This window comes from Oratosquilla oratoria, chromosome 33 (genome assembly GCF_046742065.1).
Source record: "Oratosquilla oratoria isolate Oo_2021 chromosome 33, ASM4674206v1, whole genome shotgun sequence".
Classification (NCBI taxonomy): domain Eukaryota; kingdom Metazoa; phylum Arthropoda; class Malacostraca; order Stomatopoda; family Squillidae; genus Oratosquilla; species Oratosquilla oratoria.
The window spans coordinates 15,688,202-15,705,394 of NC_134809.1; the positions used below are offsets into that span (position 1 = coordinate 15,688,202).

General features: G+C 44.9%; 1 protein-coding gene across 6 annotated transcripts in view; it reads left to right on the plus strand.

Annotated features, from left to right (window-relative positions):
• The window catches only part of LOC143017784 (uncharacterized), a 74,653-nt gene that overhangs the window by 51,784 nt on the left and 5,676 nt on the right, over positions 1-17,193 (plus strand). For 2 of the 6 annotated variants that reach the window (XM_076172666.1, XM_076172669.1), the window contains 8 exons: positions 9,328-9,418; positions 9,937-11,595; positions 11,895-12,043; positions 13,221-13,282; positions 14,387-14,629; positions 15,059-15,202; positions 15,399-15,662; positions 15,806-15,998. In XM_076172666.1, the coding sequence (XP_076028781.1) occupies positions 9,328-9,418; positions 9,937-11,595; positions 11,895-12,043; positions 13,221-13,282; positions 14,387-14,629; positions 15,059-15,202; positions 15,399-15,662; positions 15,806-15,998 (2,805 nt within the window). Of the gene's footprint in view, positions 1-9,327; positions 9,419-9,927; positions 11,596-11,894; positions 12,044-13,220; positions 13,283-14,386; positions 14,630-15,058; positions 15,203-15,398; positions 15,663-15,805; positions 15,999-17,193 lie in introns of all 6 variants that reach the window. The other 4 variants (XM_076172664.1, XM_076172667.1, XM_076172665.1 and 1 more) reach the window with 2 other exon arrangements.

The following is a 17,193-nucleotide window of genomic DNA, read 5'->3' on the forward strand; positions in this document are numbered from 1 at the left end:
GATACGATTCTGCAAGTGTGCGTAGTACTTCACAGCGTCAAGCTTGCCTCAGGTCCGTTCAGCAATTGACCATCCCCACTTAGGCAAGAAGAACAAGAAGCCTAACTCCACTCGATTGAGAAGCACAAGAACTATTATCACTGTAGCGTGGACGAAGGGCGCATGCTTGGTAACCAGAATTGATAGTTCAGCTCTTGCGAGGATCAAAGGACTGAATCGCAAGTCCTAATAGCGCCTTGCCACAGCCAGACACGTCGTTCTAACGGGGTCATGTCTCAAATTTGGGTCACGTCACTTCAAGATTGTGGTGTCGCGGGCCGAATATTTTTCCCTGCTGCTGCTATCCTTTCATGCCTTCACGCGACCTTTGTCCTCCAATGCGTCAATTTCTCCTTTCTCTTCCGTAGCCAAAAGTAGGGGCACGACTCTTTTATGTGTGTGTTCGTGCGTATGTGTGTGCGCATGCGCAGACCTTCGACATCAACGTGAACAATGTATGCAAAGCTATAAAAGTAAGACAGAAACTTGAAGATTGTAATTATTTTCGTGTAATACATTCTCGGGGTAAGAAAAATACACGTGTTGTGGTCATGAAAGTGTACAACATCATGCCCAAATATGGTGTTTATGGTGGACGGTGTTAATTAACAGTGATCGCAGGTTTGGTTATCAAATATGTCGTCTGGATTGCATGTATATACGATCTTTAATTCGCGTTAGGTAAATAAACAATTTCGGCACGATAACTGAAGTTGTGGAGATTATCGTGGCTAACGCCAAACGATTTTAACCTGTTTCTGGGATTTCTTGGTATCTGTCTCAGCAGTTGCATGGAGGGTATGGGAGGAATTATGCGTACTAAGTACCCAACACTATTTCGTTTAAGTTGGTGGAGATTTTCTTAACAAGAATTACTGGATGAATTGGTTAATAGCTTTCAGATTTCCTAGAAACGCAGTTTTTCGTTATATTATCCCGTCATATTAATTTGTTATATATTAAAGTTATCCGTTCAATTGTCGTCGTCGTTTTCTATCTTTGACGCCTCTCGGACCATACGAAGTAGTGTTCTCTAGATGACTTTGATCATTTCTTTATCATTTTAACTGGCAAAAGAGCAACGGGTTATGGGTAGTCCTTCAGTTAGGTCAGTGATTCACCATCCTTGTTGCATACCCAATGGCTAAGACACACTACCTTCATGGGACTGGATTCGGAAGGGGAAAGTGTTTCGTGTAACGAACAGTCACCAGGATGTATGCAATAGGATGAACTGTAGTGATCTAGAATGCGCTTGACAATCATGAAAGCTAAAATTAAACGAACAGTTTTATGATGTGTGACTGCAATAGACAGGAGTTAATAATGAATGTCAGTATGTTTGCAAATGTTCGTATGTTGTGGATATGTTGAAACAACTGCATAACAGGTTTGTGCCACGTTAATTGTCAGGATAGTATCTAGGTATTATACCTTTGCCTGTGCCCGTATCGTTCTCGTGGACATGTGATAAACAGAAGCATTATATGTGCAATGTATATTTTGATGTTACTGAAAGCTTATGTAAGATTTATACACGCAAACGCCTTAATCCCATTAGAAGGTGGGGTAGCCGTTTCAAAGCATACCTTTTCCCCTAATTACTAGAACATGGAGGGAAAGTACGAAAGAGTGGATTTCTAGTCTATGTCGGTCTGACCCTTCTTAGCCTTATTGATACGCAGAAGAAATGGTGTCTGTATCCCCACGCTAATTCAGAGTCTTGTCATTATTATTATTATTATTATTTCCTCTCTTAATTACCCAATTCAAAGAGTGGTCTTTATTCAGTTCGTCTCCCGATACGTGTTTCCAAATTGCAGTCACTTGTACTTGTAATATGATGTGGAGAGAACTGTCGTAGATTTACAACATGAATATATCTTTCATGACCGATTAATCTTATCTGTATCGTAAATGTTCGATGTTAAGGGATACATTTGCTGAAACTTTGCAAAATTCGCCAGCCACTGTAGTACGTATAAGTGAAACCAACTGTTGCATGTGTTGATATACTGCAGAGCATCGATAGTCAAGTCATTGAGAATAGTGGTATTGATGATATAGTGACACAACTTTTACTGTGAAATGTGGCAGAAGGCACCGTAGAGTCAGGGAAAGTGTATCTTCAACTGGACTGTTTGTTTCGAAACAGGTCATGAACGCTGTAATGACATATATTGGGTACCATCGCACGAGTGTATGATTGACCTGCCAGCATCGTATATCAAGGCCTATGTGAGAACCCTATTATTGGCTCCCCCGTAAATGAAGTGAGAAATGTCTTATCTGTTTAAGTTAGGAGCTTAGTCAGGATATTGTTTACTGTTTCTCAAACGGCCATCTTCTGCTGTGCTCAGATAATCAGGGCGAGTGTCATTGGATCGAACCCGGGGCTTCATAGTGACAAGACAAGACAAGACACCGAAGAAGAACGGAACACAATGGGGCCGCTGTGGCACGTTGGGAGAGATCACTGTTGTCACTTGGGCTATATATATATATATATATATATATATATATATATATATGTATATATATATATATATATATATATATATGTATGTGTGTGTGTGTGTGTGTGTGTGTGTGTGTATGTGTGTATGTATGTACACACACACACAGCAAGAGAGCCCTCACAAAAAAAAAGGAAAATAAAATGCTCAGAGAGGACCGATCCAGAAAGAAAAGAACGAAGGACATCGAAATTCAAATTCAAGTTCTGTTGTTAGGGAGGCGTCTTGATACTTCAGTTTTTTTTTTTTATTAAAAGTGTCCAAGGGGAAGAGAATTCCATATTTCCCAGTGGAAGTAAAGAAAGAGTTCAAATCCCCTCGTCTTCTCTGCTAAATCCCCTCTGGTTGTATTGGCCATATAAGGCGAGCCAGTGGAAGAAAACGCTGACCGTTGCTTTCCACTCCTTATGTCCATGTTGGCGTCGTGGTCTGTTGATGCACGACCTAGCGGGCGGAGTGAATGGAGACAATGGGAGAGTTGTCCTTGTTCACACGGGAACAGGCGACGAGATATCGCTCAAGCAGACAGACAGACAGACAGGCAGGCAGACAGACAGATTGTTGAATAAAATTATTGCGCACACCTGTGTGTCAAGGTATGTGTACTTGTTCGATTAGGTGTGTGTGATCGTGTCCTTATGTATGTGTATCCAATAGGAGGATGAGGCTAAAGAAAAAAATATCAAAGATTTACTAACTTTTTATATAAGAAAATACAAAATTTATTTTTTTCCGATTGTATACGTGTGCAGGAAGACTTCTGTCTACAGTAATAGAGAGGATTAGTTCTGTCTCGATTAATATTTACACAGCATTTCGATTCAACCAAGGGAAATTCTTTCCGATGTCAAAAGGTTAAGTTGTGGATTCGAACAAGCAAAGTTTATGGTTTTAGTTTAGCGTGTGAATTGGGTGTTGGTTGCTTATTAAAATGGAAATAATGATGTCCTTAGATGTAGGACATCTTATGTTTTTACGAGATGTTGTTGTTGTCGTTGCATAGCTCCGCAGTCCCCCCGGTTGGACGGCCCTCAGGGCTCAATCCACGCCCCTATTCCCGTTAAAATTGGGGAGTCTTTGTGCAGTAAAAAACGAGTTAACGTTCGCATTTTGGGTATGGTGTTGTTCTATTCTCAATTTATTTTATGTTTGTTTTTCCTGTTAATTCCTTTATGATCCATTTGTATAGAATGCTAACATGCATTCCAGAAAATAATTTTCTCGACACTTTTGGGTCGCAAACTTGGCACCTGGTAACAAACTACGCAGAAAAACTGTCGTAGTAACGTCAAGGATTAATAGTTTTTAGTTTGCCTCTGTGACCAAGACAGTAAAACTGACTGGTGCTTATGCAATTATATGTGACTTGAAACCCCTTTTGATAGCAATACATTCTAGTAGAATGAGGAAGAACTTATTTTTCCCTCAAGTAAATCTTACTGTGACTGCATAGCTTGCTTTTACGACAGTCTCCACGCCTTGCTACGTGCAGTCCAGCCCACCTAGCATCAGACGTCATCACAAGAAAGAACACACACACACACACACATATATATATATATATATATATATATATACATATATATATATATATATATATATATATATATATATATTATATATATATATATATATACTAAAATTTTGTTCTTTAGCGCGTGGCCAACAGTTGTACTTCGTCCAACCCAGGGTGCATTTCTGCATTATCGTTGGATAGTGATCGTACCTAAAGACTCAACGACAAACGAACACGTTCGTTTGTTTAAGCCACTGGGCCTGCATGTACCCTCACTGCACATCAATTACGATAAATTCTTATTTTACACGCATATATTCGTACATACCTGCGGGGGATTTTTTGTTCATCACCTCCCAATTTAAGCTAGCTAGGATCTGTGTACATGTTCATACACTCGCGCACGCGCACTAGATGGCCATGACTTCTACACGTCAAGGATCCACAGAATCAGGAAATCACCGTACAGTCAAGGACCCTCACCGACCAAACCACACCCCATATCCCCCCCAACCATCCCCCACCCCCCACTCTCCTCACTCCTGGCCTCGCCCAACCTGTCTCTTATTTTCTTTTCACTTCTGTAAAAGTGTCTCTCAACCTCCCCACCACCCCACCCTCCCCCTCCCTCGCCTTGAGTCGCCTCCCGACGCGTCTCGTCCCGCGCACAACACTTGTCTTCTACCCATCATCTCCTGCACTAGACCGCTCGCTCCGGTCCTCTTCCTAACACACACACACACACACACTAGCTCCCTTTTCCCAATATGCATTCCCACAGGAATCTCTTCTCCTCACACTTTTCTTCCAATGCAGGACGTCCACATTCATCCCCTTTTGCTGGTATACCCTCCACAGCATCCAGCCCCCCCTATCCTATGTCCTACCACACCACATCTACTTACTGTGCCGAGTCCATCACTTTTTCAAACTTCCTAACACAAACACCCTCACAGCTTTGCCTTCAGCACAACTCAGACGGTGCTTACAATCCCGTTTTCTGCAGACGCTCCTTGGAGTCCTTGAAAAAGTCTGGAATTTCAAACCTCCCGCCAAATAAGTTTCTTTACATTGATTTATTTATTGTTGTTTTTGACGTAAACCAAAATTACTACAGGCACCACTACCTTCTCTGATTTTTCTACTTTTTTAGATCATCATTCCGTCCTTGAGTAAACAGTGCTACTCTTTTTTTTATCATGATTCCGACCTTGAGTAAATGTTTGGTGAAAAACTAAATCTTATTTTCACAAACGCATTTCTTCAGCCTCACTCCCGCCTTTGCCATTTGCTGAGTACTGCAACAACTGCCACTGATAGTTCTACTGCAGTTGGTATCATTGCTACTCTAACCATTACTACTGTACTATTGATACCAATACGGCTTCCTGCTATCACAGTTGCTACAGCCACCTTTACCACAACCTCTGTCTTATGTGTTACTATTAATTCTTTTACTTGTACTCCCTCTCCTCTTCCTCTTCCCCCTCCCACTCTCCCTCCCCACTCCTCCCTCTCTCACTCTTTTTCCTTCTCTTCGTCCTACTCCTCCGTCTTTCCTTCTTCCTCCACCTCTTCCTCCTCCTTCCTTCTTCCTCTCCCTTTTATTTCTCTCCTCATCTTAATCTTCTCCTCCCTTCCCTCCTCGCGCCTCCTTGCGTACTCACCATTTCCTTGTCCCTGTCATTATCATCTACCACAATCGCTGATGGTACGGATACCGATGCTACTACTGTTGTCACCATTTGTCCAGCATAACCCAGTGGTGCTTTAGTTTCTGTTGTTATAAATATCCCTGTGTTATCACTGTTGTCAATGGCGGTCCTCTGTAGTTCCGTCCAACACATTTAGTAGTTGAACCGTTTTCATTTGCTTACTGTTCGTGAGCAACAAATGAATCCCTAAACAATATCAAATGAGTTGGAAAGTTCGTGAATTCTTCGTCAGAAAATTGTCCCAAATCCGAGTTCACTTTATATTCCATTGATGTTGCCAAAGAGAAGTTCCCCGGATCGATTCTAAGCTTAAATGAGTGAACGATTGGGGAGGATTCGCCGTGTCGTTAATCGGTAGATATAAACTAGCTTTGACTGTCACGCTGTGTTGTGGATGCGCTATGCCTCACTGCACTGCGTATGTCCTGAGCGATATGCCAGGGGTCAGGGTGACCTTTCATCTCTGAAGTGCTGAGATGGGAGGGGCAGTAAGTGTGTTCTGACATCGTCACCCCGCTGACAGGGTGAGAGAGGAGAAGACCAATAGTACATTGTTACATGCTGCGAATGGAGAAGGCGTCTTTAAGAGACCATGCATAGAATCGCGGACCTCCTCTCCAGTAGCTGAGAAAGACTTGTCAGTCATGTAGCTTCCCAGTCAGTGGTCCCTGCTTTGGGAGAATGCGGAGACACGCGGACCACTTGGATGCACACCATCAGGTTCTTCCAGTTTTTGAGACCCGATCCAGCCCTTACGATGACGGGAGTTAATCAAGAACTGGGTTGGGGGGTCACTCCGGCCTGCAGAAGAGGGATGAGCAACAGATGCCTCTTAGTTGGTGCCTGCCTCTGCCTTCTGCCTGATTCGCCCACAGACCTGCCTCTCCCTCTGCCTGATTCACCCCACATACCTGCCTCTCCCTCTGCCTGATTCACCCCACATACCTGCCTCTCCCTCTGCCTGATTCACCCACATACCTGCCTCTCCTCCCTGATTCACCCACATATCTGCCTCTCCTCCCTGATTCACCCACATATCTGCCTCTCCCTATGCCTGATTCACCCACATACCTGCCTCTCCCTCTGCCTGATTCACCCACATATCTGCCTCTCCCTCTGCCTGATTTGTCCACATACCTGCGTCGCCTTTCTGCCGATCGGCCTGCATGCCTGTCTGACTCGTTTTGCTATGATTGACTTGCAGCTTTCAGTAGCCCATAACTTCTCGGGGACACGGTGACATCCTTTGTAGACTTTATTCTTGTTAATGCCGTCGACATGCCCTTTTGCCTTGGAAGGAGCATCACCCTAATTACAGGGTCTGAAGAAAAAAAACCGTGGACGTCCTTCCTGATACAAACCTTCGAGCTTGTCAATGGAATCGGTTATATCAGAAGTGTTTTCACACTGAAATAAGACTGGGCGAGAAAAGAAAATGTACATACTTGTACCAAAGGTTTTTTCCCCCTTACAAGGGAGGTAGCCAAAAAACAAAAGCATAAAATCCCCCCCACCCATTCCATCCCCAACATACTCCACTCCCATCCACCCACTCCCTCTTATCTTGGCTCCTCCTCTCGTGAGTTTAGTCGAGAACGAAGTAGAAACAACTTCGCCAGCTGCAACCATGAGCGAATTGAAGAAACTCCTTCCAGTTCGAAAATGAGAGAGAAAATGAGAGACGAATAATAAGCTGTAATGCCATTTTTGCCTTCCCTTGTTGTGGACCAAAAGGTCTCCCGTCACCTTTCTACTCCACTGTTGAACTTGTGTTGCTCGCCGTCTTGTCACTTATGACCCGTTTACTCGTCCCTTTACTTCCGAGGGGATGTCACTGAAATCAAATATATATATATATATATATATATATATATATATATATATATATATGTGTGTGTGTGTGTGTGTGTGTGTGTGTATGTATGTATTAGAAAATTGAATACCCAGCGGCAACACCCAGAACAGAGACACCCAGTTACGGAAACTATTCATCGAGATAGGCTATAAGCCTCTTCTCTACAGAACGGGGTGCCACGGAATTGAATCGAATAGTTTGGCTGCTAAAGTCTCACCCGGGACGCAAGGGGTTCGCCGCGCGCCTCTTCGTCCTCAGCGTCGTCGGCTCTCTCACGTGTCCCGGCCAGCCGCCGAGAGCTGGCGACTGACAGCCTTCCTCCCGGCCGCAGAGGAAGCCCTGCAAGAACTATCTTGTGCCTCTGTGTCCTTATGAGCAGGAACGGCCGACTGAACGGACTTGGTTGGCGCGTCCTTAGTCTACAGCTCTTCTCCGTCAATCCTAAGTCATGTGAGCAATGTCGTCGAGCTTGGAGGGCCATTGGGAGTTCGTAATATTCGCCCTCATGTCACCTGACGTAGTTAGTCCCATACGCGCAAAAATAATCACTCTTCAGCTTGTTTACCTGAAGGGTTACTTTAGTGGTTTAGTTACAAGTATTTCGCAGTACCGCTGACCCCCAGGAGTGTGCATACATGCATGCATACTAGAAAATACGTTCCACAGCCTTCCGTCCACACCATCGGTCTTTAAGCCACGTTTTAGTTGTTCTTCGCATTTCATGATGTTATGGGACTCTCGGAGGAAAACTCCTCCCCTAGCAGCGTTCTTTCTAATCCGCCCACTACTCCACCCTTGGAGTTGAGGGTGTGTAGGATTCATGTGACGATCTGATACAGGTGTTCTTCAAAGTGATGCCCCAATAATCCCAAGAGGTATAGAAATTGGTCCCTTGGAAGTACCCTGAAATGCATTTCTCCCCCCAACGCCCCCCCCAAAAAAAAAAATCAAAGTAAAAATTATAAATGAGGAGACTGGGGCATCAGGTTAAACTGGATTGGAACCACCAGGAGGTATTAGAGGAAATGCAAACGAATAAATAAACGAATACCTATATAAACAAGTAAACGGACAAACAAATAAATAAAATAGAAAAAAATAACCCTTTTAGCCCAAGTATGTAAACAAGTAAATGGATAAAAAGATTAATTAATTAGAATAAAAAAAAAAGATCAACCCTCTTACCTCAAGTGAACCTCTTTCGTGAGTACAGTCGGGCAAACGCCAGACTGTTTTGCTTATCTGAGAGGAACTTCCCCCCCCCCGCCCCCGACACGTCCCAAAAAGGTTAGAAACACTCGAGAAAGAACCACTGATATAGTGGATGGCCATTGCAAGTGTGTGTGTTTTCAAAGAGGAGTTTTATAGAGCCGGGTCGAATGCATTTATTGCTCCTTTAGTTTTTATAGTTCTACAGCAGTTCAGGGTGTAGAATACCCTTTTAATGTGTGTGTGTGTGTGCGTGCGTGTGTGTGTGTGTGTGTGTGTGTGTGTTTACCTAGTTACCTAGTTGTATCTTACGGGAGGGGAGCTATGGTCGTGGTGTCCCGTCTCTCTATCTCGCAGTAAAATTGTTCTTAAATTCGTGTGTGTGTTTGTTTGCGTTTGCGCTTGTTTGTTTATTTACGAACTAATCCGTCCATTTCCCCTTTTTTTAACAAATTTTCTTTTCCTTTCTGCCTCCAGGAATTATGACGGTGACGTTGCTCCAGTGTGAGGGCGTGAAGATGAGCCTCTTTCAGGACCTCAAACTCAAGAGGCGGAAGGTGGACTCCCGGTAAGTCGATCGACCGATACTCCCGTACTGTGACTTGTTGTCGTTGGTTGGGCCGATCTCTGCTCGGCCTGACATCGTGCGCTGTCCTCGTGGGCGTCCTCGTGTCCAGCCACGAGGGCAGCCGCGCCAGTACGGCTTCCTCCACCTCATTCTCGCTTAATTACTTTATTCGATTTTAAGGCACAACTGAAAGCTCTCTCTTTCTATCTCTTTCTTTCTATCTCCCATTACTCCTAGTCTACTTCTTTCACCTTCATTCTTATTTATATATATATACTGTATGTATATATATATATATATATATATATATATATATATATATATATATATGTATATAATCTTCCTCTCTCCCTGGCTTCTTACCTTCCTCCGCCTCCCCGTCTCTTTTGCATACTAATCATGAAAGCTTACACTCTGACGAACATGCTATAATGATGCCAATAGCTGAACGGTTTGTTTTGTTTTGACTGTGCGCATCCCGGTGTTAAGAGGAGGGCCCTGTGTTGCAGGTGCAGCAGTGATGGCGAGAGTGTTGCGGAGACCTCCTCCTGCTCAGCGGACAGCGGGTCCTCGGGAGGAGAGATGACCTTCTCCTCGAGCCCTAAGCCCGGGTCCTACCCCCACCACGACTCCCCCTCCCCGGCGCCCCTCCACCACCGGTCCTCCCCCGACAGCGCCGCCGACGAGTTCCAGGAGGTCAAAAGTAGCGAGATCGGGCGGGATGGGGACGCCCATGACGCCCGCGTCTTCGACGGCGGCGGAGACCAGCCCGTCTCGTCCACGCCCACGCCCTCCCAAACGCCCACGCCCATGGGCCTCAGCGCGGGAGGGCTGAGCATGGAGTGCTTGCCGGAGCGCATGTCTACCACCCCACCACCCCCGGACACGAGCGAACGTCTGCCGGACATCAGTTCGGCCAGTACGCCGGCGTCCTCGCCTCACCCGTCGCCCATGATCAGCACGCACCACGCCAGCGTCATCAGCATGGGTTCCTCCCACCACCCGTCAGCCCCCATCGTCACATCGAGCATGGGGACTCCCGTCCTAGTCAGCAGCGCTGGCGTGCTGAGGCCCGCCCTTCCCATGCACCATGGCATGACCCTCTCCTCTCCTCCCTCGTCGTCCTTCGCCGCGCAGCCTACGCCCTCGTCCATGCACACGCCCTACTGGTCCAACGTGGGCTCCTCGCGGATCAACGGCGTGAGGCCCGAACTCATCAGCGGTGGGCTGATCAACCAACAGCAGCAACAGCCACAACAACAACAGCCCACGTCCCAGCCCGTCACCCCTATGGTCGTCGAACCCAAATCCGCATATTCACCCCGACTACGCACGCCTACAGTCGTCATGGGCGAAGCGGGTGGTGTCAAGACCATGTTCTGGAGCAACCAGAACGAGAACAGCTGCAGCAGTTCGAGCGGAGGACCACGTGAGTCCCTCAACTCGGGCGTCGGGAGCAGCAGCGGAGTGTCCTCCATGCCCGGGTCCATGTGCTACACGGCCGACACGAGCGATGCCGTCAGAGCCTCCGTCGACGGACTCCTGTCCCTCGGGCAGGACCGGAGGAACTCCCCGCCTCAGCTCTCCCCCTCCAGTTCCATGTCGTTGTCGCCCTCCGCCAGGTCCCCCGTGCCCTTTACGACCTCGGCGCGGTCACCCCGGTCAGCCACACCCACGTCCCGGTCGCCCTACGCGGTAGATCCTTCGTCGCCCGGCTACCCCTCTATGGTCAGGGGCCTCACCTCCCCGCAGGGATCCCCGGCCGACCTTACCCTCCTGCACAGTGCGCCCTACGGCGCAGCAGCTGCGGCGGCGGCGGTAGCAGCGGCGACGGGTCTCCAGCAGCCTTCGCCGAGCCAGCAGCAGCAGCAACACCATGCCACGCCCCCACACGCGCCCCTCAACATGGAGAGGTTGTGGGCGGGTGAGAGGACCCAGCTTCCGCAGACGCAGCCCGATTCTCAGGGCTGCGGATTCGGCGTGTCCCCGGTGCAGAGCATGTGGGGGAACCGCAACGGGGACACGACGTCCTCGGGCCCCGCCGCCACCACGACGACCACCACCACGTCCTCATACTCCCACACTGGTGGGGAAGAGGAGGACGAACAGCCCATGATCTGCATGATCTGCGAGGATCGTGCGACGGGTCTCCATTACGGCATCATTACGTGCGAAGGGTAAGCAGTTGAAGCGCTTTTATGCTCATACATTAGTAGTTAGTTAGCCCAGTGGCAGAAAGGCAGTTACCTTGTGTCTACGTCGAGTAGGCTTTGCCTACTGCCACTGTCTCTCCCATTGTATGTGGTCTAGTAATGGAACTTGAGGAGGGATATACAAGGACCTGGTGTATATCCTTTTTCTAATTAATTGACCAAATAGGGTTTGCAAATAAACGCCTTGCATGTTTTGCTGACATATGCAAATATGGAGATGCATTCGTCGAGAGTTTCGTAATGAATATATGCTGTTCTTGCAGGTGCAAAGGCTTCTTCAAGAGGACGGTGCAGAACAAACGTGTGTACACGTGTGTAGCGGATGGCAACTGTGAGATAACCAAAGCACAGAGGAACCGATGCCAGTATTGTCGGTTCCAGAAATGCCTGATGCAGGGCATGGTATTGGCAGGTGAGTTGCAGTCTCTTGTCGCACACGCGCGCACACACACACACACACACACACACACACACACACACACACACACACACACACACACACACACACATATGTATAAATGTGGAACAGCTTAGGTGATATAGCCCAAGCCCAAACAATACACGAGGTCAAATCTAAATATAATTAGAAAACAAAGATGCAGATTAAGTTGGAACCATACATGAATTTGAGTCTAGGTATGTTAGAAAGAGAATAGGAGACTGGATCTAATGAGCGTTGCTCCTTTCCTGTAAACTACTCGTACAATTACAGTAAACTCTCGATATAACGGACGATATGGGGACAGGGGTCCGTCGTTATATCCGAAGATCCGTTGTAATCGAGGATCCGTTATATCCTATGGAAATACCGGACAGATCCGTTATATCCTATGGAAATACTGGACAGATCCGTTATATCCCGAAGTTTGTCCGGTATTAGAAATTAGTAGGATTAGAAATTATTGTAGGTAAACACACACACACACACACTGTGAAGAAGGGACAGTATGAATGTAGAATCAGCCTAGCAACAGATACCAACTGCCCAAGATTCTTTCATCTCAGAGAAGACAAAATCTCTTCACTAAGTGACTTATGGGCTGAACTGATGGCTATGGCCAGTTTTCAAGGGGTCTTGGGTCGTCTGCAAGGAAGAACCAAGGCAGCAGATTGACTGATAAGAGATTTCCTGGAAGATCAACTCATGAGAACAGTTCTAAAGGGGAAGACATCAGAATGAGAGGGAATAACTAATAAAGTACCTCATGGCTGGACACTGTCAATTGTGATGTTCTTGATAAACATAAAATGACATGATGGATGGAGCAAATAGCTATCATAATCTATTTGCCCCTCACTCACTCTTTCCAGACAGCACCACATAGTTTCTTCCAGGTGTCAAATAGACCAAATCTGTTGCTTTAACCATTTACCAAGGGGTCATTATTCTTCTATAAGATTGAACTTGGGCAATGATCATTGACGAAAGTGAAAGAAACAAATGCTCTTATGAAAGAAAGGAAAACATATCAGAAGTGAAAGAGACAAATTAATTTTGTTGACACAATTTTAACCTTCCTAGTTAATATTTCTGAAAATTCTTTACTTTTAAAATACTCTGGTGTTAATTAAGGTGTGTCCTCTTTCAGCTGTACGGGAAGACCGAATGCCAGGAGGAAGGAATTCAGGAGCAGTTTACAACCTATATAAGGTGAGTCTTGCATAATTGTTATTCCCTCGCAAAGGATACATTTTCTTATGGATATAAAGGTCTTCACTTCTATTCTCTAGCACTGGATTTGTAGTGACCCATATTGTTTAACCCTAGTGAACTCCTAAAGACCTCCAGGATATAATTACAATCATTTTAACAGTTTCTGTAGTGTAATATATAAAGAAAAAATATCAGGCCAGCTATTATTCAAACTTTTAACTTCTTCTCATTGGAATGATTAAGATGGTGACATCACAAATAGTAGAACAAATCATAACTACATACTACACCACACAACCATTTCTCTTCAGCTTGGAACAACTAATTATTATAGTCCTTAACATCTGGTCAGTAGCATAGTTTTGTTTCATACACCTTTTGATTGTACACATAAATAGCTATTCCGATCATGGTTAATGCAGCCATCTACTTCTATACATGCAGTATATTTCTTGAATACAAATATTATTTCAGCTACCTGCAGCCCTTCACTTACATCTACTATTTGTACCAAAAAAACTACCTACTAACTTCTCTACCCATACCCCACATCCATCTCCAGAGGTCTCCCACTTTCCTTATGTCATAGTATCAGATATCCATAAGATTTGTCTGTCCAGTTAGCTGTTCCTGTTTCTGAGGATCACTACTTATTATGGGAATAAAGGCCTGATTTGTAGACTGACTTCAGATCAGATTTTGCCAAGAAAAGTGAAACACTGGATCATCATAGCTATCAGTCAGGCACTGGGTCAACAGTCTATGGGTTTCTCATATCATTATTCTATAAAACAGCAAAATTTATGCAGTATGAGAATAGTCTAGACCTTCAGTCCTCTGCACCTAACTACCATCTTTAGTGACTTTCAGATATAATAGATAATAGATTTCCAAAACTTTAAATGACATTTGTCTTTCTTGAAAAAGGAGAATGAGACCAGCCAATCAAAGGATGGTGATATGCAGTAATTTCTAATTATTACAGATGATTTTAAACATACAAATGCTTTTCTTTCTAGACTGCACTATTTTTTTTTTAGTTTTCTTACAATCTTGGGGCTGGCAAACTTTATTTGATTTGTTGTCTTTGTCTTACCTCAGGTGAAGTACAAAAAGAAGAAGAACAACAAGAATGGTCAAATGAAAAATTTACCAACCACTCTAACAACGTGCACACCAGAGAACAAGGTGATGAGTGAAATGACACCCAGCACACCCCTATCAAGCACATCCTTAGCTCCTTCCCTCGTGTCCCCACCCATCACCACACCTGTCTCCACACCTATTGGCAGCGGACTGTCCAGTGGGCATATACTTAAAACAGCCCTAACCAACCCTGCCGAGGTATGTATCAATGTTAACAGTTTCTGCTACAGTACAGTGTAATAGAAAATCAGTAGTAGATATATTGGTTCATGGTGAATATAGTTACATATCACTGGAGGACCTGATCTTGAACTTTCAAACTATGTTATACCCAATCATATGTAAGAGAAACTTGTCTTATTTATAGACATCTTTTAATTGTATAGTCAACACAATTACAGTAGTGAAAATATTTCTGTAGTACCTATCTCTACATAAAATCTAAAAGTTGATTGTGTAGACATACTCTGTTTTGTGGTTAGCATTTAAATATGAAAATATTTTCTCTTGTGTTGATGATCTCTAAAATATAATTTTGGTGACAAAGGAAAAGATTTCAATTTTGAATTAATGTCATAAGTTTGAGGTAGGAGCAAAGTGATCATAATTTTGTTTTATTAAATGCAGGTGGCACACTTCCGACACCGTGTAGAGAGCAGCAGCAGTGTGACGTCTAGTCGAGCAGGGCGTGTAATGCCATACAACCGCGCACAGGCCATGATCAGGATGTTGATAGACTGCGATGATTTTGAGGACATTGCCACGCTCAGGGTTGGTAGCTTTCCTTTTTCACCTCATGTATCACTTTTGAAAAAACTAAAAGAGAAAAAATTCCAACTAAAAACTGAATATGAACTTTAGGTTAAGTTAGAGATTAAGAGCAGGACCTCATGAGCATAGTCTTTACTTGTACATTACAGTTAAGTAAATACTTCAGACTTTAATTTCTATTTCCCAACCCCCACAGAACATGGATGACCTTCTTGACCATAGCAGTGACTATTCAGCCAAGTTGTACCAGTTAGGTGATTCTATTGGCATCAAGCTGGTGCACTGGACCAAACGTTTACCATTTTACCAAGAGCTTCCTGTTGAGGTGCACACACAGCTACTCAAGCACAAGTGGCATGAACTCCTCGTCCTGAACACTTCAGCTTATCAAGCCATCCATGGTCTGCACAAGCTTGGGTCACGGTCCTCTGATGGCACTGAAGCAGAGTTCCACCAAGAGGTGAGTTCCTGTTGCTGCTACTGTCTCCACAAGGAACAAAATTCAGATGTGCTGAAATAGATAGTTGCCCAATCTTTAAGAACCTCACCATGCAAATTATTCAGATTATTAATTATTATTACTATTATCACTCTCTTCAATAGGTATCCAACAACCTGTGCACACTTCAAACATGTCTCACTTCAATGATGGGGCGACCTATTACCATGGACCAGCTGCGGCAAGAGGTTGGGGTCATGGTTGAGAAGATCACCCACGTCACTTTGGCACTGCGTCGCATCAAAGTCCAAGTGGAGGAGTATGTGTGCCTCAAGGTCATCGCCATGCTCAACCAAGGTGAGGATAAGAGCTGTCACAAGTAGAAAGAGGAAGGGGCATTCAATGGGAACAAGAGATCTTGCTATTCTTTGTCATCACTGTATCCCTGCCCACTGCCCTGGGTCAGAAGCAACATAGCAGGACACAGCACATCCACAGCAAGGCTGCTTCACTCAATCAGCAACCCCTCCTCTCCATCCCCTCATGCATAAAAAAAAAAGATGGGGAGAAATCCCTTCAGGCTGCACCAAAATATCATTCACACATAACCACTCCCAAACACGCACCCCTCCCTTCCTTGCATCACAGTATTATCTATACACAGCCATTCTCCACTCACCCCAATCTCCTGCCTTCTCCCTTCCTTGCTCAATGCCCCTTTCACCCATCCATCCATCTCATCCTCAGTCATGCCCTGAAGTTCATTCCCTCCACCTCTGCCTTCCACACCTCTTTTACTAATCTTTCTTCACTCATTCTTTCCATGTGTCCAAACCATCCCAATACTCTTTCATCAGCCCTATCTGCCATCTCCTTTTCCACCCCAGCTCTCCTCCTCACCTCCTCATTTCTCACTCTATCCAACCTTGTAACCCCTACCATACTTCTCAGACATTTCATCTCAAACACATTCAAACTTTTCCTCTCTGCCTCTCTGAAATTCTAAATTTCTGCCCTGCACAATGCTGTTGACACAATCATCCCTTCAAATACTCTCCTCTTTTCATCCATTCCCAAATGCCTATCTTTTATGACCTGTCATCCATGAGGAGCTAAGATGAGAAGGGGGAAAGGATGGTGGATGGGGGCAGGTATGAAATTGGTGGGAGTGGGTATATGCCTTTTGACTTGGCTTCCTCCCTGGTAAGGGGGGAAAAGCCCTTGGTATGTAGATCAAATAGCTATTATTTGTCACCTTGCAGTCTTGCAGAGAACCAAGTGAACATACATTCTTTGTAAATCATATGTTAAATGGAAGGAACTTGGTGCAGTTATCCCCCTCCTAATGCTGTCAATCAGCACATACTTATACACTTTACCAACCACATCTTGCCATGACTTGCTGGGGTAGTGATACTAATTCAGCCTGTAACTAAGCAGTCCTGAGTTTGGTCCGTGTCTAAAGCTGAAAAGAATTACAGTACTGCAGGTCAGCACCCCACTCTCTTATGCAAGGAGTTGGGGGCTGTGGTACTAATTTGGCTAGCAACTC